This window comes from Lepus europaeus, chromosome X (assembly GCF_033115175.1).
Source record: "Lepus europaeus isolate LE1 chromosome X, mLepTim1.pri, whole genome shotgun sequence".
NCBI classification, from domain to species: Eukaryota; Metazoa; Chordata; class Mammalia; order Lagomorpha; family Leporidae; genus Lepus; species Lepus europaeus.
In genome coordinates this window covers 96,655,084-96,673,868 of record NC_084850.1, presented here as the reverse complement: position 1 = coordinate 96,673,868, position 18,785 = coordinate 96,655,084, and the positions used below count along the sequence as shown (strand labels likewise).

Sequence of the window (18,785 nt, the reverse complement as noted above, 5' to 3'; positions counted from 1 at the left end):
ACTAAAATAATAAAAAATTTAAAAAGAAATAGTTTATTCTACAAGGGTCAAAAATGCTCTGCTCAGGCCAGCACCGCGGCTCACTAGGCTAATCCTCCACCTCCGGCGCTGGCACTTGGGGGGTGAACCAATGGAAAAAGGAAGATATTTCTCTCTCTCTCTCTCACTGTCTAATTCTGCCTGTCAAAAAAAAATGATCTGCTCAAATAACTAGAGAAGGGCAGATCTGTAAATCATGTATGCAAAGTTTTATGTGTGTGTGTGTGTGTGTGTGTGTATATATATATATATAAAATCAATAGAACACAAATCTCTATTCTGCCCCTTTGGGCAAGTTAATTAATGTATCTAAATATCAGTTCCACCATTTGAAAATGAATAATCCTTTCTTCATATAACTATTGCAAAAATTAAATATTCAAATTAAGCATTTGTATAAGTCCTCGATTAATGTTAATTTTGATAAATGGAAAATATATAATTACTAACTATACTGAACCACTTGAACCAGAAATTCTCCTATTATTAGGTTTCCAGAAATTTTTTTTAAAGATTTAATTATTTTTATTTGAAAGTCGGAGCTACACAGAGAGAAGGAGAGTCAGAGAGAGAGAGAGGTCCTCCATCCCGGATGCTGGTTCACTCCCCAGTTGGCTGCAACAGCCAGAGCTGTGCCGATCTGAAGCCAGGAACCAGGAGCTTCCGCTGGGTCTCCCACGCAGATGCAGGGGCCCAAGGACTTAGGCCATCCTCCACTGCTTTCCCAGGCCATAGCAGAGAGCTGGATCAGAAGTGGAGCAGCTGGACTCAAACCGGCACCCATATAAGATGTCGGCACTGCAGGTGGCGGCTTTATCTGCTATGCCACGGCGCCAGCCCCGGATTTCAAAAAACTTAACAGACATATATATTGGTGAGAACTCACATAAAACAAAGAGGTAATTCTGTTTAATAAATGGAGAATCAAAGTGGAAAATAAAAAACCACCATTAGAACACCACAGTTATAATTATTACAGGAAAGATACACACCAAATGATGCCAAAATCAGTTGATGAAAGTTTGAGGAGACAATATATTTGTATAACCTCCAAGTATCTACCCTAAGATATTTACTCATCTATAATGGGAAAAAGCAGTAGCTTTACCTCTTTACCTAGCAGAAAACCTAGCAGATAGCATTTTAACCAAATTATCAAGGTTATTATCACCAATAATAACAATATCATGCACCCCCTACTATGATGCACTAAGAAAGGTGCATCACTTCTAAGGTATCGGCACAAAAAAGAAAAAAATGCATAGCCTAACCTAATCATGAAAAAATATAAGCTAAGCTCTTTTTGAAGGACAGTATGCAAAATGACCTTTATCCTTCAAAAGTTCAAGACAGAAGAGTTATCATACATTGGACTAGATGTAAGGGGACATATCAACAAAATGCAATATGGGATTTTGGATTGTATCAGAAAACTGAAAAAGGGGTATTAGTGGAAAAAACAGTGAACTCCAAAAAAGTTTTACACTTTGGTTAATAGTATTGTACTAATGTTAGTTTTTAGCTTTGATACTGTTTTCTAGTTAGGATATTAGAAAAGTAAGTAAAGGGCATACAGGAACTTTCTATGCTATCTTTGCAATTATTCTTTAAGTAGCAAACTATCTCAAGGTAAAAAGTTAAAAAAAAAATTAAGTAGGAAAGAAGTAGTACCCCGTTGGCTTCCTACACCCAACCCTACCATTTCCTTTAAACAAACCTGTATTTAACAGTCCTTTCATCTTTTCACTAACGCCAAACTCCAAGCCTTCTTATTACTGACCATAAACTCCCTCTACCGTAAGCTTTATGCATATGGGGCCTGTGTCTGCTATTTCTCCCCATTATGTCCCTAGCACTTAGCAAAGGTCTGGCACATTGCAGAGACTATTTGTTAAATGTATGAACAAATGAATCGTAACTGTAGTATACTATATTCATTTCTTTTGCCACTGTAACAAATTACCATAAACTTCCTGGCTTAAAACATTATTTTCCAGTTGCAAAGATCAAAAGTTGAAAATGAGTCTCACCAAACTAAAATCAAGGTATCAAGGGCTGGCATTGTGATGTAAAGGGTTAAGCTGCCGCCTGCAATGCTGGCATCCCATATGGGCACTGGTTCAAGTCTTGGCTGCTCAACTTCTGATCCAGCTCCTTGTTAATGTGCCTGGGAAAGTAGCAGAAGATGGCCCAAGTGCTTGGACCTCTGTACCCAGGTGGGAGACCCAGATGAAGCTCCTGGCTTTAGCCTGACCCAGCCCTGGCTATTGCAGCCATTTGGAATAGTGAACAAGAATATGGAAGCTCGCTCTTTGTATCTCCCTCTTTCTCTCTGCAACTCTGCCTTTCAAATAAATAATTTTTTAAAAGGTGTCAACAAAGGTACATTGCTTCTGGAGGCTCTCAGGAAGAATCTGTTTCCTTGCTTTTTCTAGCTTCCACAGGCTTTTTGCATTCCTTGGTTTCTTGCCCCCTTCCAGTAACTGCATCCCTCCAAACTCCCCTTCCATTGTTATATCTCTTTCTCTGACTATGGTCATCCTGCCTCCCACTTATAAGGACTCTTGTGATTAAAATGAGTCTATCCAGATAGTGCAGGATAACCTCCTTATCTCCAAATATCTAACTTAATCCCATCTGCAAAATACATTTTACAATGTAAGGTTACCTAGTCACAAATTCTAGGGATTAAGACATGGCTATCTTTAGGGTACCATTATTCAGCCTACTACACATATCATTCTGTTGTTGTTGTTACCGTTGCTATTTTTGTTTATCAACCAAGCATCTCAAAATGTTGTTGTTTATCAAGCAAATAGCTAGCTCAAAACTTACTTACTGAACTAGCTGGGAAAATGAATGCTATTTCCCAAACCAACACAGTTTCCTGCCATTTCTACCCTTTGTCATTTTGTAAGAGTATTTGCCTACTGATTTAGACTTAGTAATGTGTCCAGTTTTTAAACAAACTAGAACATACATAAGTAAGCTTTATCCTTCCTCCCCTCGATGTAATCACTGACTATGAGTTATTCTACTTTTAGGACTAGATCTGATGAAGACAGTGGGAAATCAAACTGACTAATACTCTTTGGGTTGCACTTGTAATATAATGAAGCAATTTTTTAGTAGTATACTATATTCATTTATTTTGCCACTGTAACAAATTACCATAAACTTCCTGGCTTAAAACATTTTTTTCCAGTTGCAAAGATCAGAAGTTGAAAATGAGTCTCACCAAGCTAAAATCAAGGTATCAAGAGCTGGCATTGTGGTTCAGAATACAGAAACATTCCCAAAAAGGGTCACAAAAATATTTTGAGGATAAAATCAATTGTCCCAGATTGAGACTTTGAACAAAAATATTTTATTCACAGAAATTTGAGCATTTTTAAATTACTTTGTCCTGTATTGGAAATTCAACAGTTTTTGCATCTATAATTAAATACAGGGTTGATGTCTATAATTTTCCCATAGTATTTGTAGATGATGAATAAAAACCAGTTTCCCCACAAGCTTGACAGATGCATCAGGTATAGAAGTGCTGCTTACACTGAACTGCTTTGAATTTGTTCACTGCTATCATGACAGTATATTAGAAATGTTCACTCATTCTGTCACCTTCTGCAGTCTATTGTACCTTTTTTGTCCTTCTAGGCTTTCTTTTCAGTACCTTGTTTGGTTCAGTTCAGACTATAGTTAGAATGGTTAGCATGGTCTGTTGGGGCCGGTGCTGTGGCATAGAGGGTAAAGCCTCCACCTACAGCGCCGGCATCCCATATGTGCACCAGTTCGAGTCCCAGCAGCTCCACTTCCAATCCAGCTCTCTGCTATGGCCTGGGAAAGCAGCAGCAGATGGCCCAAGCCCTTGGGACCCTGCACCCACGTGGGAGACCAGGAAGAGGCTCCTGGCTCCTGGCTTTGGATGGGCGCAGCTCCGGCCATTGCAGCCAATTGGGGAGTAAAACAGTGGATGAAAGACCTCCCCCCCTTTCTGCCTTCCCTTCTCTCTGTAATTCTCACTTTCAAATAAATAAATAAATCTTAAAAAGAGGTCTGTTTACCTTCACAAGGACACAATCACATATTTTCCCCCACAATGAAGCTTATTACAAGCATATTCAAATATATTTTAGAAAGAAATATTTTCAGATATCAATGATGTTCTTTCACATAAAAGTTCCATTATACGAAAACTCAGTTGCAACAGGCAAAAAATGACAAATATACTAAATGGAAATATTTTTCTAAGCTATAATAAAGTACAACCTGCTGTGTTTCCATATGGAAAAGCAGGGTACTGTTGATTTTCAAGTTGTTAGTGAAGGAGGAAACTATGTTACAAACTCTCCTTCTAAGAGCACTAAATAGGCCTTTCAGTAACACCTGACCAATCTTTCGACATCATGAACTAAAATAGTCTTCTAAATAGCACTTATGACTGATAGCTCTCACTCATAGTAATTACTAATTTACCAAGTAATTACCAAGTAATTTACCAAGTTCTATACAAAGAACAATAGGTCAAAGTCATCCCACTAAGACATTTTTTAAAAGCTATGGAAACCACAAAATAGTACTAACTATTGTAAATGCAGGTGTTTATAGGAAAATCCTAAAGCTGACCTACATCACCAGAGTTTGCTTTTAACATTGTCAAGATCAAATATTAGCAGTAAAATCTCTCTCTCCTGGTTCTTTGCACTGCCATATGGCGATGTACTCTAAACAAATGGATGTGGGGCCGTTAAGAACTGTCACAGGGCCTCCCAGTGCTTACCACAGGTTGTTTTCTTAGACTGGACTCTCTAAAAAGAGGAGGCAGAGCAGACCTTCCCCATATACATTTTAGCTAAGGCCTTGTGCCTGGTCTGTATTATGAATAGGGGGACACAGACAAAAAAAATTGTTACATAAGGCTCCAGTATTCACAATGGTGGGAAATACCATTAAAAGAAAACATTAAAACCTGTTGTTGAGCTGTGAATGTCAAATCAAAGATGCAAAAATAATTTTTTTTAAAAAATGGGATTGCCTAATACTAAGAGAGAAGATTAAGCAAAAGGTAATGTGGGGAGCTGGCACTGTGGTTCAGCAGAGTTAAGTCACCACTTGCAATGCCAGAATCCCATATTGGAGAGCTAGTTTGAGTCCTGGAAGCTCCACTTCTGATACAGTTCCCTAATGTGCCTGGGAAAGCAGTGGAAGATGGCCCAAGTGCTTGGGCCCCAGCCACCCACACAGCAGACCTGGATGGAGCTCCAGGTTCCTGGCTTAGGCCTGGACCCATCCCAGCTGTTGTAGCCATTTGGGAAGTGAACCATCAGATGGAAGTTTTCTCTGTCTCTCTGTGCCTGTCACTCTTTCAAAAAATAAATCTTTAAAAAGGAAGTAGTGTGAATGTAATAAAATGTAGTTTACAAATTTTAACGAAGTTAATAAAAATATATCAAATTGATAAGACAAAAGTATAAACATCAATTTACATATATAAAAATACATATTTGAAGATAATTTAGAATAACCGAATTGTTGAATTATAAGACTTTAAATAAAAAGAATGAGAAATTGTACATTTCAAACTGCATAGTACTCAGGAAATTAAAAGATGGTGTTGCTTAGTCTACTGGGATTCTAAATAAGCTAGTTTTTTTTAATTCCAAATGTGTACAAGATGAAACAATATTCAAGAACTGATCAAGGGGCTAGAGTTTTGAAACAGTGGGTTAAGCCTGTTAGGGACACCCACATTCCATAATCAGAGTGCCTGGTTCGAGTCCCAGCTACTCCTTACTTCTGATCCAGCTTTCCGCTAACGTGCCTGGGAAAGCAGCGGATGATGGCCCAACTACTTGGGTTCCTGCCAACAACATGGGAGACTCTGATGAAGTTCTTGGTTCCAGGCTTCGACCTGGCTTAGCACTGGCTGTTACAGGCATTTGGGGAGTAAGTCAGTGCAGAGATCTCTCTCTCTCTCTCTCTCTCTCTCTCTCTCTCTCTGTGTCTCTCCCCTTCTCTGCCTTTCAAATGATAAATCTTTTTTTATTTACTAATAGACCAGTTAAGTATATTAATTCTGACATTCCCTCTAAAACAGAAAATTGAGATTTGTTCTCTGTGTAATTTAGAATTTACTTATTACATTTGCTCCACATGAGAGATTCCCAAATCTAAGTATGCATCCAGTCACCCAGGAAACTTTAAAAGAATAAGTTTCTAGGACCAATCTTTCAGAGATTCCAATTCAAGAAGTCTGGAGTGGAAGCCAGGAACCAGTATACATAATATAAAATAAAGTTCATATTAGTATGCTAAGGAAATTCAGCTAACTCCTGAGATAGGTTCCGTATTTGACTTTCCAAACTCTACTTACTATGCACACCAATTACCTGCAGGTGTTTCTAGGGGGCAGTTTCGGATTCAGTAGGACCAGGAAGGGGCCTGGGAATCTACAGATCCAACATCCCCCCACACCAGGGGATACCTATGTTGCTGATTCAGAGACCACAGTTTCAGGAAGACTTTATGGGATCTTTCAACCCTTCCACAGGTGAATGATACCAGGAATTCTCCTAGGCAGTTTCTGCCACTGGAATATTTTCTTCAAATTTCACAAAACGTCCTTTAGCATAGCTAGAGTACACAATTTGCAAAGCTGCAAAATTTGCAACATACCTGATTTTTCTTTACTATACCTTACTACCGACTAAATGGAAATTATTTCTCCTATTTACATACAGAATTTCACTAAAAGATACGTGCTAACTATGTCACAATGCAGATACAAAATTTAAATTTACATAATTTTCCATGTTATATACACGGATGCTTCCCACATCCATAGTTCTAACAGTGAAATACTGGAGAAAAACCTATATACCCGGGGCTGGCGCTGTGGCATAGTGGGTAAAGCCGCTGCCTGCAGTGCCGCTATCCCATATGGGAACCAGTTTGAGTCCCGGCTGCTCTAGTACCAATCCAGCTCTCTGCTATGGCCTGGGAAAGCAGCAGAAGATGGCCCAAGTCCTTGGGCCCCTGCACCCGCATGCAAGACTCAGAAGAAGCCCCTGGCTCCTGGCTTCAGATCGGCCCAGCTCCAGCGGTTGCAGTCATCTGGGGAGTGAACAAGCAAATAAAAGACTTTTTTTTTTCTCCCTGCCTCTGCCTCTCTAACTCTGACTTTCAAATAAACAAATCTTTAAAAAAAAACATATATAATCCAACAACAGAGGAACTGGTCAAATAATTCAAAGAACTTTATCATGAAATACTAAGCATTTACTAAAACTAACTACATGAACACATCTGCTGTTTCTGAAAAGACATTCACCCTTATTGAAAGAAATGCACATGTATGTGTACTTACCAGAAAGGCATACATACTGAAATATTTAAAGCATTGTACTCAAAGTAGGGTTTTAGGTGATTTTGATGCATGCCTGCCAGAATTCTAATATTTCTATTATGACATATACCTTATACATTCTTAAAGGGGGGTGACAAGAAAACCAAGCAAATCCCACACATGCACACACCTTTCAACTACCACTTGAATGAGGGTAATTTGCATTCCGAGAGGCATCAAGGGACTTCCTAAATTAGAAGCTCTTAGAAAGTTTCTTAAAATTGCAGGCTTGTACTCTAACTCAGAATCTGTGACAACAGGTCCTGGAATATGCAGATGATGGCAAAATGGACTCTTACAGTCAGTGAAGTTTGGAAACAATGTTTTAAAACAAAAAGCTTCTAGAAATGCAGTGACCTAGACCAAATTTCAACCTATCTGAATGGCAACCTCAACAAATTCAGAATAAGTGCAATCGTGGGATTTTATACATGCACACTTTCACTCACAGAGACTACTGGAATTTGAACAACATAAACCTGTACTTATGGATTGGCTTTATTCAATCTTAAACTCCCCATGTGAACACTGACCATTTCCCATGAGCTGACTGAGGTCACAAAGGTATTCCCTATATTCAACCTATCTCTGTCTAAAACTATTTCCATTAAAATCCCTTCTATGATGTTCTGTCCCCATTTCGTGCTTCATTAAAGTATTACATAAACATTTACTAGGCATCCAAATATCTAGGTAATTTAATCATTCTTCAGTTGCTTTTATTTCTTATTTTAAAACACATTCCAGTTAACTTACCTCAGTAGATTCTGCAGATTACTTCTTCCTGAGATCCTCTCTAAGGTAAATTCAAAGGCATGGGGAGTTTACATCAACAGAAGTCACAAAGAACCAAGAAAAAACTTTCTGGGGCCACCCTGGGATTACAGCAGGCCAAGTCACTGCTTACAACACCTGCGTCCCATATCAGAATGCCAGTTCATGTCCCTGCTGCTCTGTTTCTAATCTAGATCGGTGTTAATGTGCCTGGGAAAGCAGTGGAAGATGGCCCAAATGCTTGGGACCCCACCACCCTTTTGGGAGACCTAGATGGAGTTCCTGGCTTCTGGCTTTGGTCTGGTCTGGCTCAGCCCTGGCTGTGGCAGCCATTTGGGGAGTGAGCCTGCAGATGGAAGCGCTCTCTCTCTCTCTCTCTAACTCTCACACTCTTGCACTCTCTCTGTCACTCTGCCTTTCAAATGAATCTTTTTAAAAGGGGCAGCATAGCTCAGTGCGTTAAACCACCACCTTTGACACCAGCATCCCATATCTGAGTGCTGGTTCAAGTCCCAGCAAATCTGTTTCCAATCCAGCTTCCTGCTAATGAACCTGGAAAGGCAGCACAAGGTGGCCCAAGTACTTGGGCTCCTGCCTCATATCTGGATGACCTGGATGGAGTTCCTGACTCCTGGCTTAGACCTGGTCCAGACCTGGTCATTGCAGCCATCTCGGGAGTGAACTAGTGGATAAAAGATCTCTCTCTCTCTCTCTCTCTCTCTCTCTCTTGCTCACTCACTCTCGCTCTTTCAAATAAATAAATCTTTTAAAGAAATAAAGATTTAAAAAAAAAAAACTTTCTTGCTCTGAAAAGAACCACATGAACCCCCTTCCCCATTTTCCTGAAAGAGAAAAGGTAGATATTTCAACAAATGTATCACACTCTCAACTATTTAGGGTAAGGATCAACTTGTAAGGCATACATTTACCAAGCTTCAGAACAAAACATTAAAAAGAACTTTGGGGATTTCCTAACGGTAATAAATTAACAGAATTTTCCTAATGAAAGCCACAATGGACATTTTCCTCTATTTAAAGAGAAGAGAAACAATAGGATAAAAAAAGTTTTGCTTGAGCTTCTAAGAGAATCTAGGAAAAGAACATAAATTCTGGGAGGTGAGGGACAAGCCCTTAATTTTGTCTTAATCTGTGATACATTTTAATTCTGGATCATTCAGAAGGCCAGATCAACTAAAATTGGAATTTATTAAAACCAAGAAGATTATATACCCACCTGCAGCTCGCACCAAGCAACTTCAACCCATGTTTCAGTGTCCAGTCCTTTATATACTGTTTTAAATGCTCCGCGTCCCAGTTCTATATCAAATTTCAGGAACCTGCCACTAGGAGAAGTAGCTACAGCCTTCATTTCTGCTTCTTCTTCCATTTCCTTTTCATTTTTCTCTTTGAAACAGTCTTTTGAGGATTCCGAAGTTGCCTTTGAACACTGTTGGTATTTAACTTCTTGTCCACCCCTTAGCACGTTTGTAGGAAGTTTATCTACTCTTGGAATGTTTGTTGCAGCCTTTATTCTCTCCGTTTTGGAAGAAGATTCAGCAACTTTGTCATCTTCCATCATCTCAACACTCTTTCGGAAAAATCTCTTCCTTTCTATAGTTTCCCCAGAAGTAGAGAAGGTGCTGGTTTTTTCCTTCACTCTAGTTTCTACGGACAAAGTTGCAGCAACCTGAGGAATTCTGTTTTCAAATGAAACTCCATCAGGTTTCTCAGAATCTTCGGTGCTAGCTGGCTCCCCTGAATCAGTAGCCATTGTAATTAAGGTTGGCTGTAAAATCTGTTCCACTCTTCAATCAAGTTACATCTCAGGTATCAGAATGATCAAAATGGACTTCCTTTTATGTGGTCATAGATTTCCATAGCAACCTGAACGGGGGAAAAGGATATTTTAAAATCACCCCACAAAGGAAATCATTAAGGAGAAAACAAGTCACCTGATTTTTAATCCCTTTTTGTTAATAAGAAGTTTATTCTTTTTCTGTCCAATCTTAGCAACCAGCAGACTCCAGGGACTATGTCTTATCTTGTTTACCACTGCAGCCCTCAGTGCCTAGCAGGCTACTTGGCATTTAGCTCAATACACCTTCATATTTAGCTCAATACACCTTCATATTTCACAAATATTGATTAGGAACCTAGTTCTTAGACCCCTCTATCAATCTATCAAATTCAAAACAAGTACTTGAATATGGAGTTCATTTGGCTAGAAGTGACATACATAATAAAATAACCACATGCTTTGTAGGTGGTTTTTGTCTACTCATTCAACAGTAGTTTCTCTTTTTTGTGGCAAAATATACATAACCTGAGATTTACCATTTTAACTATTTTAGGTATAAAATTCAGTGGCATTAACATTATCAATGCTGTGCAGTCATCACTACTATCCATTCCTAGAACTTCATCATCCCAAACTCAAACTCTATAATGCTGATTAAACAATCATTCCCTATCTATTCCCATCTTCCTCCCTGTCCACCTGTATTCTACTTTCCGTCTCTATGAATTTGCTTATTCTAGGTACTTCACACATTTGTCCTTTTTTTGTCTGACTTATTTCACTTAGCCTACCATGTGCAGCATTATTAGAAATTAATTGCTGGGGCAAGCATTGTGTCACAGCAAGTTAAGCTGTCACTTGCACCCATTGGAATGCTGGTTTCACTCTCAGCTACTCTGCTTCTGATCTAGCTCTCTGTTAATGTGCCTGAGAAGAAGCAGAGGACGGCTCAAGTACTTCAGTCCCAGCCAACCCTGCCACCCACATGGGAGTCCAGGATGAAGTTCCAGGCTCCTGGCTTCAGCCCATACCAAGCCAGGTATTGCAGCCAATTGGCGAGTGAACCAACAAATAAAAGATCGATCGATCTCTCTCTCTCTCTCTGTCTCTCTCTGCCTTTCAAATGCATAAATAAATAAATCTTTTTAAAAGTAGAATTCCATTCCCATAAACATATATGGCTATTATTTGTCAATTAATTTTCTTAAAGTTTTAAGAAGATGTTCATCAATATTCCATTGTATGTATATACCATACTTTGTTCATCCATTCACCTGTCAATGGATTGGGTTGTTTCCACCTTTTGACTATTGTGAATAATACTGCTATAAACATCCAACAGTATTTTTAAAAATGCAAATACTTGCTTATGAGCTTGCCTACTGATTGCAACAGAAACTAATAACAAACATTAATATACTATATTAAAAGAACAGCAAGAAAGACCATGCATCCTTTATAAAAGCAATTTCACTTAAACTTGTCTTAGAAAATAGTCAAGAATCTCAGGGAGGGTAGGGTGGGAAGTACCATTATGTTCTTAAAACTGTATATATAAAATACATGAAGTTTTGACTATTTTCTTTCTTTTTTAAAAAAGATTTATTTATTTATTTGAAAGTCAGAGTTACAGAGAGAGAGAAGGAGGGAAGCAGAGAGAGAGAGGTCTTCCAAATGTGGGTTCACTCCCCAAATGACCGCAACGGCCGGAGCTGGGTCAATCCGAAATCAGGAGCCAGGAGCTTCTTCCAGGTCTCCCATGTGGGTTCAGGGGCCCAAGGACTTGAGCCATCTTCTACTGCTTTCCTAGGCCATAGCAGAGAACTGGATCAGAAGTGGAGCAGCCAGGAGTTGGCATATGGAATGCTGGCATTGCAGGCGGTGGCTTTACCCACTAAAACCACAGCACCGGCCCCTTGATTATTTTCTTCCAAAAATTTTTTAAAAATAGTCAAGAATCTGTAGATCTCTGTGAGTGAGATCCCAGTGAAAAGAACGGGGCCATCAAAGAAGGAGGTACCTTTCTCTGAAGGGAGGAGAGAACTTCCACTTTGACTATGACCCTATCGGAATAAGATCAAAGTCAGCAAACTCTAAAGGCTTCCATAGCCCTGGCAACTCATGACTAGAGCCTAGGGAGATTACTGACACCATGAACAGGAGTGTCAAATTGTTAAGTCAGCAACAGAAGTCACTGTGTACTTACATCCCATGTGGGATCTGTCCTTAATGTGTTGTCTAATGTGCAGTGATGTTATAACTAGTACTGAAACAGTATTTTTACACTTTGTGTTTCTGCGAGGGTACAAACTGATGAGATCTTTACTAATTATATACTGAATCGATCTTCTGTATATAAAGAGAATTGGAAATGAAAAAAACAAAAACCTGGTGTTAAATTGGAAATGGCATAGAAAATTAATTAATTTTTAAAAAAAAATATTATGTAGGATCTCTGTCTTTGATGTGCTGTACACGCTTATTTAATGCTATAACTAGTACTCCAACAGTATTTTTTTTTCTTCACTATGTGTTGCTATATGGGGGCAAACTGGTGAAATCGTTACCTAATATATACTAAACTGATCTTCTGTATATAAAGAGAATTGAAAATGAATCATGATGTGATTGGAAGGGGAGAGGGAGCGGGAAAGGGGAGGGTTGTGGGTGGGAGGGAAGTTTTGGGAGGGGGAAGCCATTGTAACCCATAAGCTGTGCTTTGGAAATTTATATTCATTAAATAAAAGTTTAATAAAAAATAGTCAAGAATCTGTGCAAAGATTTAACTAAAAAGACATTCATTGGGGCCAGTGTTATGATGTAGCAGGTGAAGTCACAGCCTGTGGCATCGGCACCCCATAGGGATATCAGTTTGTGTCCCAGCTGCTCCACTTCCAATCCAGCTCCCTGCTAATGGCCTGGGAAAAGCAGCAGAGGACAGTCAAAATGCTTGGGCCCTGCACCCACGTGAGAGCCAGAAGCTCTTTGCTCTGGCCTGGCCCAGCCCTGGCTGTTGCCACTTGGGGAGTAAACAAGCAGATGGAAGATCTCTCTCTCTCTCTCTCTCTCTCTCTCTCTCTCTCTCTCTCTCTCCTTCCCTCCCTCCTTCCCTCCCCCCGTAACTCTTCCAAATTAATATAATTTTATAAAAAGACATCATTAGAGTACTTATCGTTTGGAAAAACTAGCTAAACATGCCAAATTTGTTGTTTAGTTGTCTCAGAATGAGTTATAATACAGCATTAAAAATAACACTTTAGTTATTTGCGAGATGAAAGACACTCCCTATATATGATTAAATCAAAAAGGGTCATTTTATGTGTGTATACACACACATACCACATACAGCAAGTTTCCATACATACAAATGATATGAACTTTAAATACACACCAACTCTAAATTGTAGAAATATGAACATTTTTTCTTTCTGCTTTTTTTAAATATTTTCTAAAAGTTTCCACAATGAACATGTGAAAATACACTGAATATAATAAAGAAAAATTTTTCTCAAGTGAATGGCAAAAACACCAGTAAGGGAACTTTTCCCTTCTAGATCAGGCATTGTGGTGCAGTAGGTTAAGCCTCAGCTTGGGACGCCCATATACCATATCAGAATGGCAGTTCGAGTCCTGGGTACTCTACTTCCAACCCAGCTGCCTGCTGATGCACCTGGGAAGCAGACTATGATGGCTCAAGTGCTGGAGTTCCTGTCATACATGTGGGAAACCCAGAAAGAGTTCCTGGCTCCAGGGTGTTGCAGCCATTTAGGAAGTGAAACAACAAATGGAAGATCTCTTTCAAAAAAATAAATCATCAAAGAAAAAAAAAAGTTTACTCTTGCTACCACAATTATGCATCACAAAGTTACACTTATATACCCTGTCTTGAAGGGCTCAATTTACCTCAAAGATTTATTAAAAAATATGTCAGTGGTCAGTGCTGTGGCATAGCAGGTAAAGCAGCTGCCTGCAATGCTGGCATCCCATATGGGAGCCAGTTTGAGTCCCGGCTGCTCCACTTCCAATCCAGCTCCCTGCTAATGAACCAGGGAAAGCAGCAGAAGATGACCCAAGTCCTTGGATCCCTGCACCCAAGTGGGAGACTCTGAAGAAGCCTCTGGCTCCTGGCTTCAGCCTGGCTCGGCTCTGAAAGTTGTGGCCATCTGGGGAGTCAACCAGCAAATGGAAGATATTTCTCTCTCTCTCTCTCTCTCTCTCTCTCTCTCTCTGTAACTCTTTCAAATAAATAAATAAGTCTTAAAAAAGAATTATGTCAAACCAAAAACATACATAAATATCATATTTGAAAAACCGAAGGAAAAAAAAAACTGCTTGAACTAAAATTTCAGAGAAATAAGCCCAAATTGTTCTACACACTCAACTCAATTCCTATCAAAATTCCAGCTGGTTGCTCTGCAAAAAAATATCAAGGTTAACCCTAAAATACATATAGAACTTCAACCCATAATAATGAAAGCCAAAAAGCCATCTTGAAAAAAAAAAAAGCAAAGTTGAAGGACTTACACTTCCTGATTTAATAACCTATTACAAAGCTAGAGTGGTAAGACAGTATGATATGGGACTAAAGATAGATGTCTAGGCGAATGGAATAAAAGTAGAGTATAGAAATAAACCTACAACTTATGGTCGATTGGTTTTTAACAAGGGTGCCAAGACAATTCAATGGGGGAAAGAATAGTCTTTCCTGTAAATGGTGCTGATATAACTGGATATCCCCATGCAAAAGAATGAAGCCAGCTGTTCCAGTAAGGTTTTCTGGGAAAGATACCCGAACTGAGTTTCAAAGAAAGAAAACTAGCTGATTTAGGTGAGAAGATCACAAGCAAATGCATGAAATAGATGGAGCAACTGGGTGAGTGGTACCATGAACAATTTACTCGTGTATGAGAAGCCTGCCTGGGAAGAACAGAGAGGCAGGATGTCACCAAGGACCTCTATGCCATACAATGTAAAACAAGGAAACCAATTAAAAAGCTACTGCGATAATACAGGAGGGAGATGACGAGGTTTGAATGAAAATAGTGGCAGCAGGGATAAATTCAAGATAAGTCAAGGAAGTACAAAATGTGAGATTTACTGCCTGAATGAATACAACCCTGAGGGAAAATGAAGGGTATTATGATAAGTCCCATAAATTTTCCAAAAAGATGATGCTACTAGGATACATTTGTCTTAATACCAGAATTAAGAATTGAACTAAGGATTCACAAAGTGCTCTGTGAGGTCAAATTGACAAATCAATATACTTCCAAAAATATATACTTTCAAAGTCAATAAAACTAGTATTGCTGGGGCCGGTGCTGTGGCGTAGCGGGTAAAGCCGCTGCCTGCAGTGCCAGCATCCCATATGGGCACCTATTTGAGTCCTGGCTTCTCCTCTTCCGATCCGGCTCTCTGCTATGGCCTGGGAAAGTAGCAGAAGATGGTCCAAGGCTTTGGGCCCCTGCACCAGCGTGGGAGACCAGGAAGAAGCTCCTGGCTCCTGGCTTTGGATAGGCCCAGCTCCAGCTGCTGTGATCATTTGGGGAGTAAACCAATGGATGGAAGATCTTTCTCTCTCGCTGTCTCTGCCTCTCTGTAACTCTGCCTTTCAAACAAATAAATAAATCTTTAAAGAAAATTGTCAGTACAGTTATGCTATAGCCAATCTTAAAAAAAAAAAATAGTACTACCTGCAAATAAAAAAAAGACAACTAGCCAAGCCTCACTTAGGTGGAGATTTTTTTAACTTTTTATTTTGAAATAATTTTTCAACTTGGAAAAAAATTCTGCAAGGGTATATAAGGAATCCAGTATATACTTCAACCACATTCCCCAAATGCTAACATCTTAGGTGGGATATTTTCAAGTAAGAATAATGATAGTTATTCACTTCACTTAAATAAAGGTCACTTATCCAGAAACCTCAAGAGCAGAAATCCAGAAGACAAATGGCTGCTAAGCAGCCAAAAATAGAATCAGAGAATTTAAGTTAGAAAAGCCTTCAAAATTTTTCTTACTGCTGAACCTCTTTTGAAAAACTGAAATCTTACTCAAAATCCTAACAAAGTGTGGCAAGTACTGGGACTCTGATATAATTCTAACATGCTTAGCCACCTGGTTTCCCAAGCTAGAAGACAGTAGCAGCAAATAAGATGGATGGGGAATGGTGTGTTCCCTCAAGTTCTGTTTTGTTTTGTTTTTTAAACACCATAGAGCCAGCATCGTGACATAGCAGGTTAAGGTGCCACCTGCACTGCTAGCATCCCATATGAGCATCAGTACCAGTCTGCCTGCTTCACTTCCTATCCAGCTCCCTGCTGGTGGCCTGGGAAAAGCAGAAGATGGAGGCAGGGAGACCTGGAAGAGGCTCCTGCCTCCTGGCTTCGACCTGGCCCAGTCCTGGCCATTGTGGCCATCTCAGGAGCAAACCAGCAGATGGAAGATCTCTCTGTCCCTCTCTCACTATAACTCTTTCAAATAAACAAATAAATCTTTAAAAAAAAATACCCACCCTAAAGACAAAAAAAAAAGTCACTAGAGACAAAGCAGGATATTTTATAAAGGCAAAAGGATTAATTCAACAAGGTACAAGGGTGAGCATTTGGTACAGTGGTTAAAACAGCACTTGAAATGCCATATGGGAGTTTCAGGTTTGAGCCCTGGCTGCACTCAGGATTCTAGCTTCCTGCTAATGCACACTGTGTGAGGCACGAGGTGATGGCTCAAGCAGTTGGGTCCCTGTCACCCACAAGGGAGACCTGCCACCCACATTGAGATCCTGGCTCCTGGCTTTGACCTGGCCTACCCTCAGCTGTTGTAGTACTCAGGGTGTAAACATGCATGTAAGAGACCTCCCTCTGTCCCTCTCTCTCCCTCTCCCTCTTTCCCTCTGCCTTTTGATAATTAAATAAAATGTTAAACAAATATTTTAACAACTTATTTATTCACTTGAAACCAGACTTGCAGAGAGAGAAAGAGGGAGAGACAGAGAGAAACAGAGAAAGAGAGAGAGATCTTCTATCTGCTGGTTCACTCCCCAGATGGCCACAATGGCCAGGGCTGGGCCAGGCTGAAGCCAGGAGCCAGGAGTTTCAGCCAGGTTTCCAAGTGTGGTGAAATGAGAAGGTGAAAAGGTCATGCCAAGAAGGCCGCTGAGGTGAGAAGGTCATGCCAAGATGGCCGCTGACAACAGAAACTGCCTGGCAACAGGCCATGATTGGATGGCTTTGGAAACATGACAACAGAGCCTGACTGACAACAGGCCGTGATTGGATGGTTTCAGAAACTGCCTGGCAACAGAGTCTGACTGGCAACAGGTTGTGATTGGATGGCTTTGGAGCCTGCCTGGCAACAGGCTGTGATTGGTTAGGTCATAGACCACCCCTTGACTGGATTGGCTGCCTTGGCTATATAAGCAGCTGTAGCAACTGAAATAAACGAGTCTGCAGGCTGCTCGCCTCTGGCCTGCTTTCACCTGACTCCTGGGGTCTGTGTGGTGACTCCGCGCCTCTTGCCCCCACCATGCTCCTCTTCTCAGAACGAATCCTCTCAGAAGAAATCAATTTCAACATCCCAGGTAAGTGGCAGGGGCCCAAATACTTGGGGCATCTTCCCCTGCTTCTCCCAGGAGCATTATCAGGGAGCTGGATTAGAAGTGGAGCAGCTCGGACTCAAAACAGCACCCATATGGGATGCTGGCATCATAGGTGGCAGCTTTGGCCAGCGCCGTGGCTTAACAGCCTAATCCTCCACCTTGCGGCGCTGGCACACCGGGTTCTAGTCCTGGTGGGAGCGCCGGATTCTATCCCGGTTGCCCCTCTTCCAGGCCAGCTCTCTGCTATGGCCTGGGAAGGCAGTGGAGGATGGCCCAAGTCCTTGGGCCCTGCACCCGCATGGGAGACCAGGAGAAGCACCAGGCTCCTGGCTTCAGATCAGCGAGATGCGCCGTCCGCAGCGGCCATTGGAGGGTGAACCAACGGCAAAAAGGAAGAACTTTCTCTCTGTCTCTCTCTCTCACTATCCACTCTGCCTGTCAAAAAAAAAAAGAAAAAAAAATAGGTGGCAGCTTTACATGCTATACCACAACACCAGCCCCATGAAACTTTTTTTAATTAAAAAGATATAGTAGTCTTCCTTTATCTGCAGTCTCACTATCCAGTTTCAATTACCTATAGTCAACCACAGTCCAAAAATATTAAATGGCAAATAAAAGAAATAAACAGAAAGATCATTCACATAACTTTCATTATACTATAGTTTGTAATTTTTCTATTTTATTAATTACCAGGCTTAATTTATAAATTAAATTTCATCATAAGTATATATGTAAACTAGTACAACCGTTATGGAAGATGATATGGAGATTACTCAGAAATCTGAAAACAGATCTACCATATGACCCAGCCATCCCACTCCTGGGAATTTACCCAAACGAAATGAAATCAGAATATGAAAGAGTTATTTGTGCCCTCATGTTTATTGCAGTTCAATTCACAATAGTTAAGATATGGAATCAATCCAGATGTCCATCAACTGATAACTAGATAGAGAAAATGTGATATATACACACAATGGAATACCACTCAACCATAAAAAATAATGGAATCCTGTCTTTTGCAACAAAATAGATGCAACTTGAGACCATTATGTTAGGCCGGCGCCGCAGCTCAATAGGCTAATCCTCCGCCTTGCGGCGCTGGCACACCAGGTTCTAGTCCCGGTCGCCCCTCTTCCAGGCCAGCTCTCAGCTGTGGCCCAGGAGTGCAG

At 40.3% G+C, this 18,785-nt stretch overlaps 1 protein-coding gene and 1 non-coding gene across 3 annotated transcripts in view; one reads left to right on the top strand and one right to left on the bottom strand.

The window, feature by feature from the left end:
* Nucleotides 1-9,993, bottom strand: part of WNK3 (WNK lysine deficient protein kinase 3) — a 151,119-nt gene extending 141,126 nt beyond the window's left edge. For both annotated transcript variants that reach the window (XM_062183638.1, XM_062183639.1), the window contains exon 1: nt 9,453-9,993. In XM_062183638.1, the coding sequence (XP_062039622.1) occupies nt 9,453-9,989 (537 nt within the window). In that variant the 5' untranslated portion in view covers nt 9,990-9,993. The remainder of the gene's footprint in view (nt 1-9,452) is intronic.
* LOC133753912 (small nucleolar RNA SNORA51) lies at nt 4,803-4,935 on the top strand. Its single transcript, XR_009865145.1, has one exon. It is a non-coding gene; the product is annotated as a small nucleolar RNA SNORA51 (small nucleolar RNA).
* Nucleotides 9,994-18,785: the final 8,792 nt, after the last annotated feature.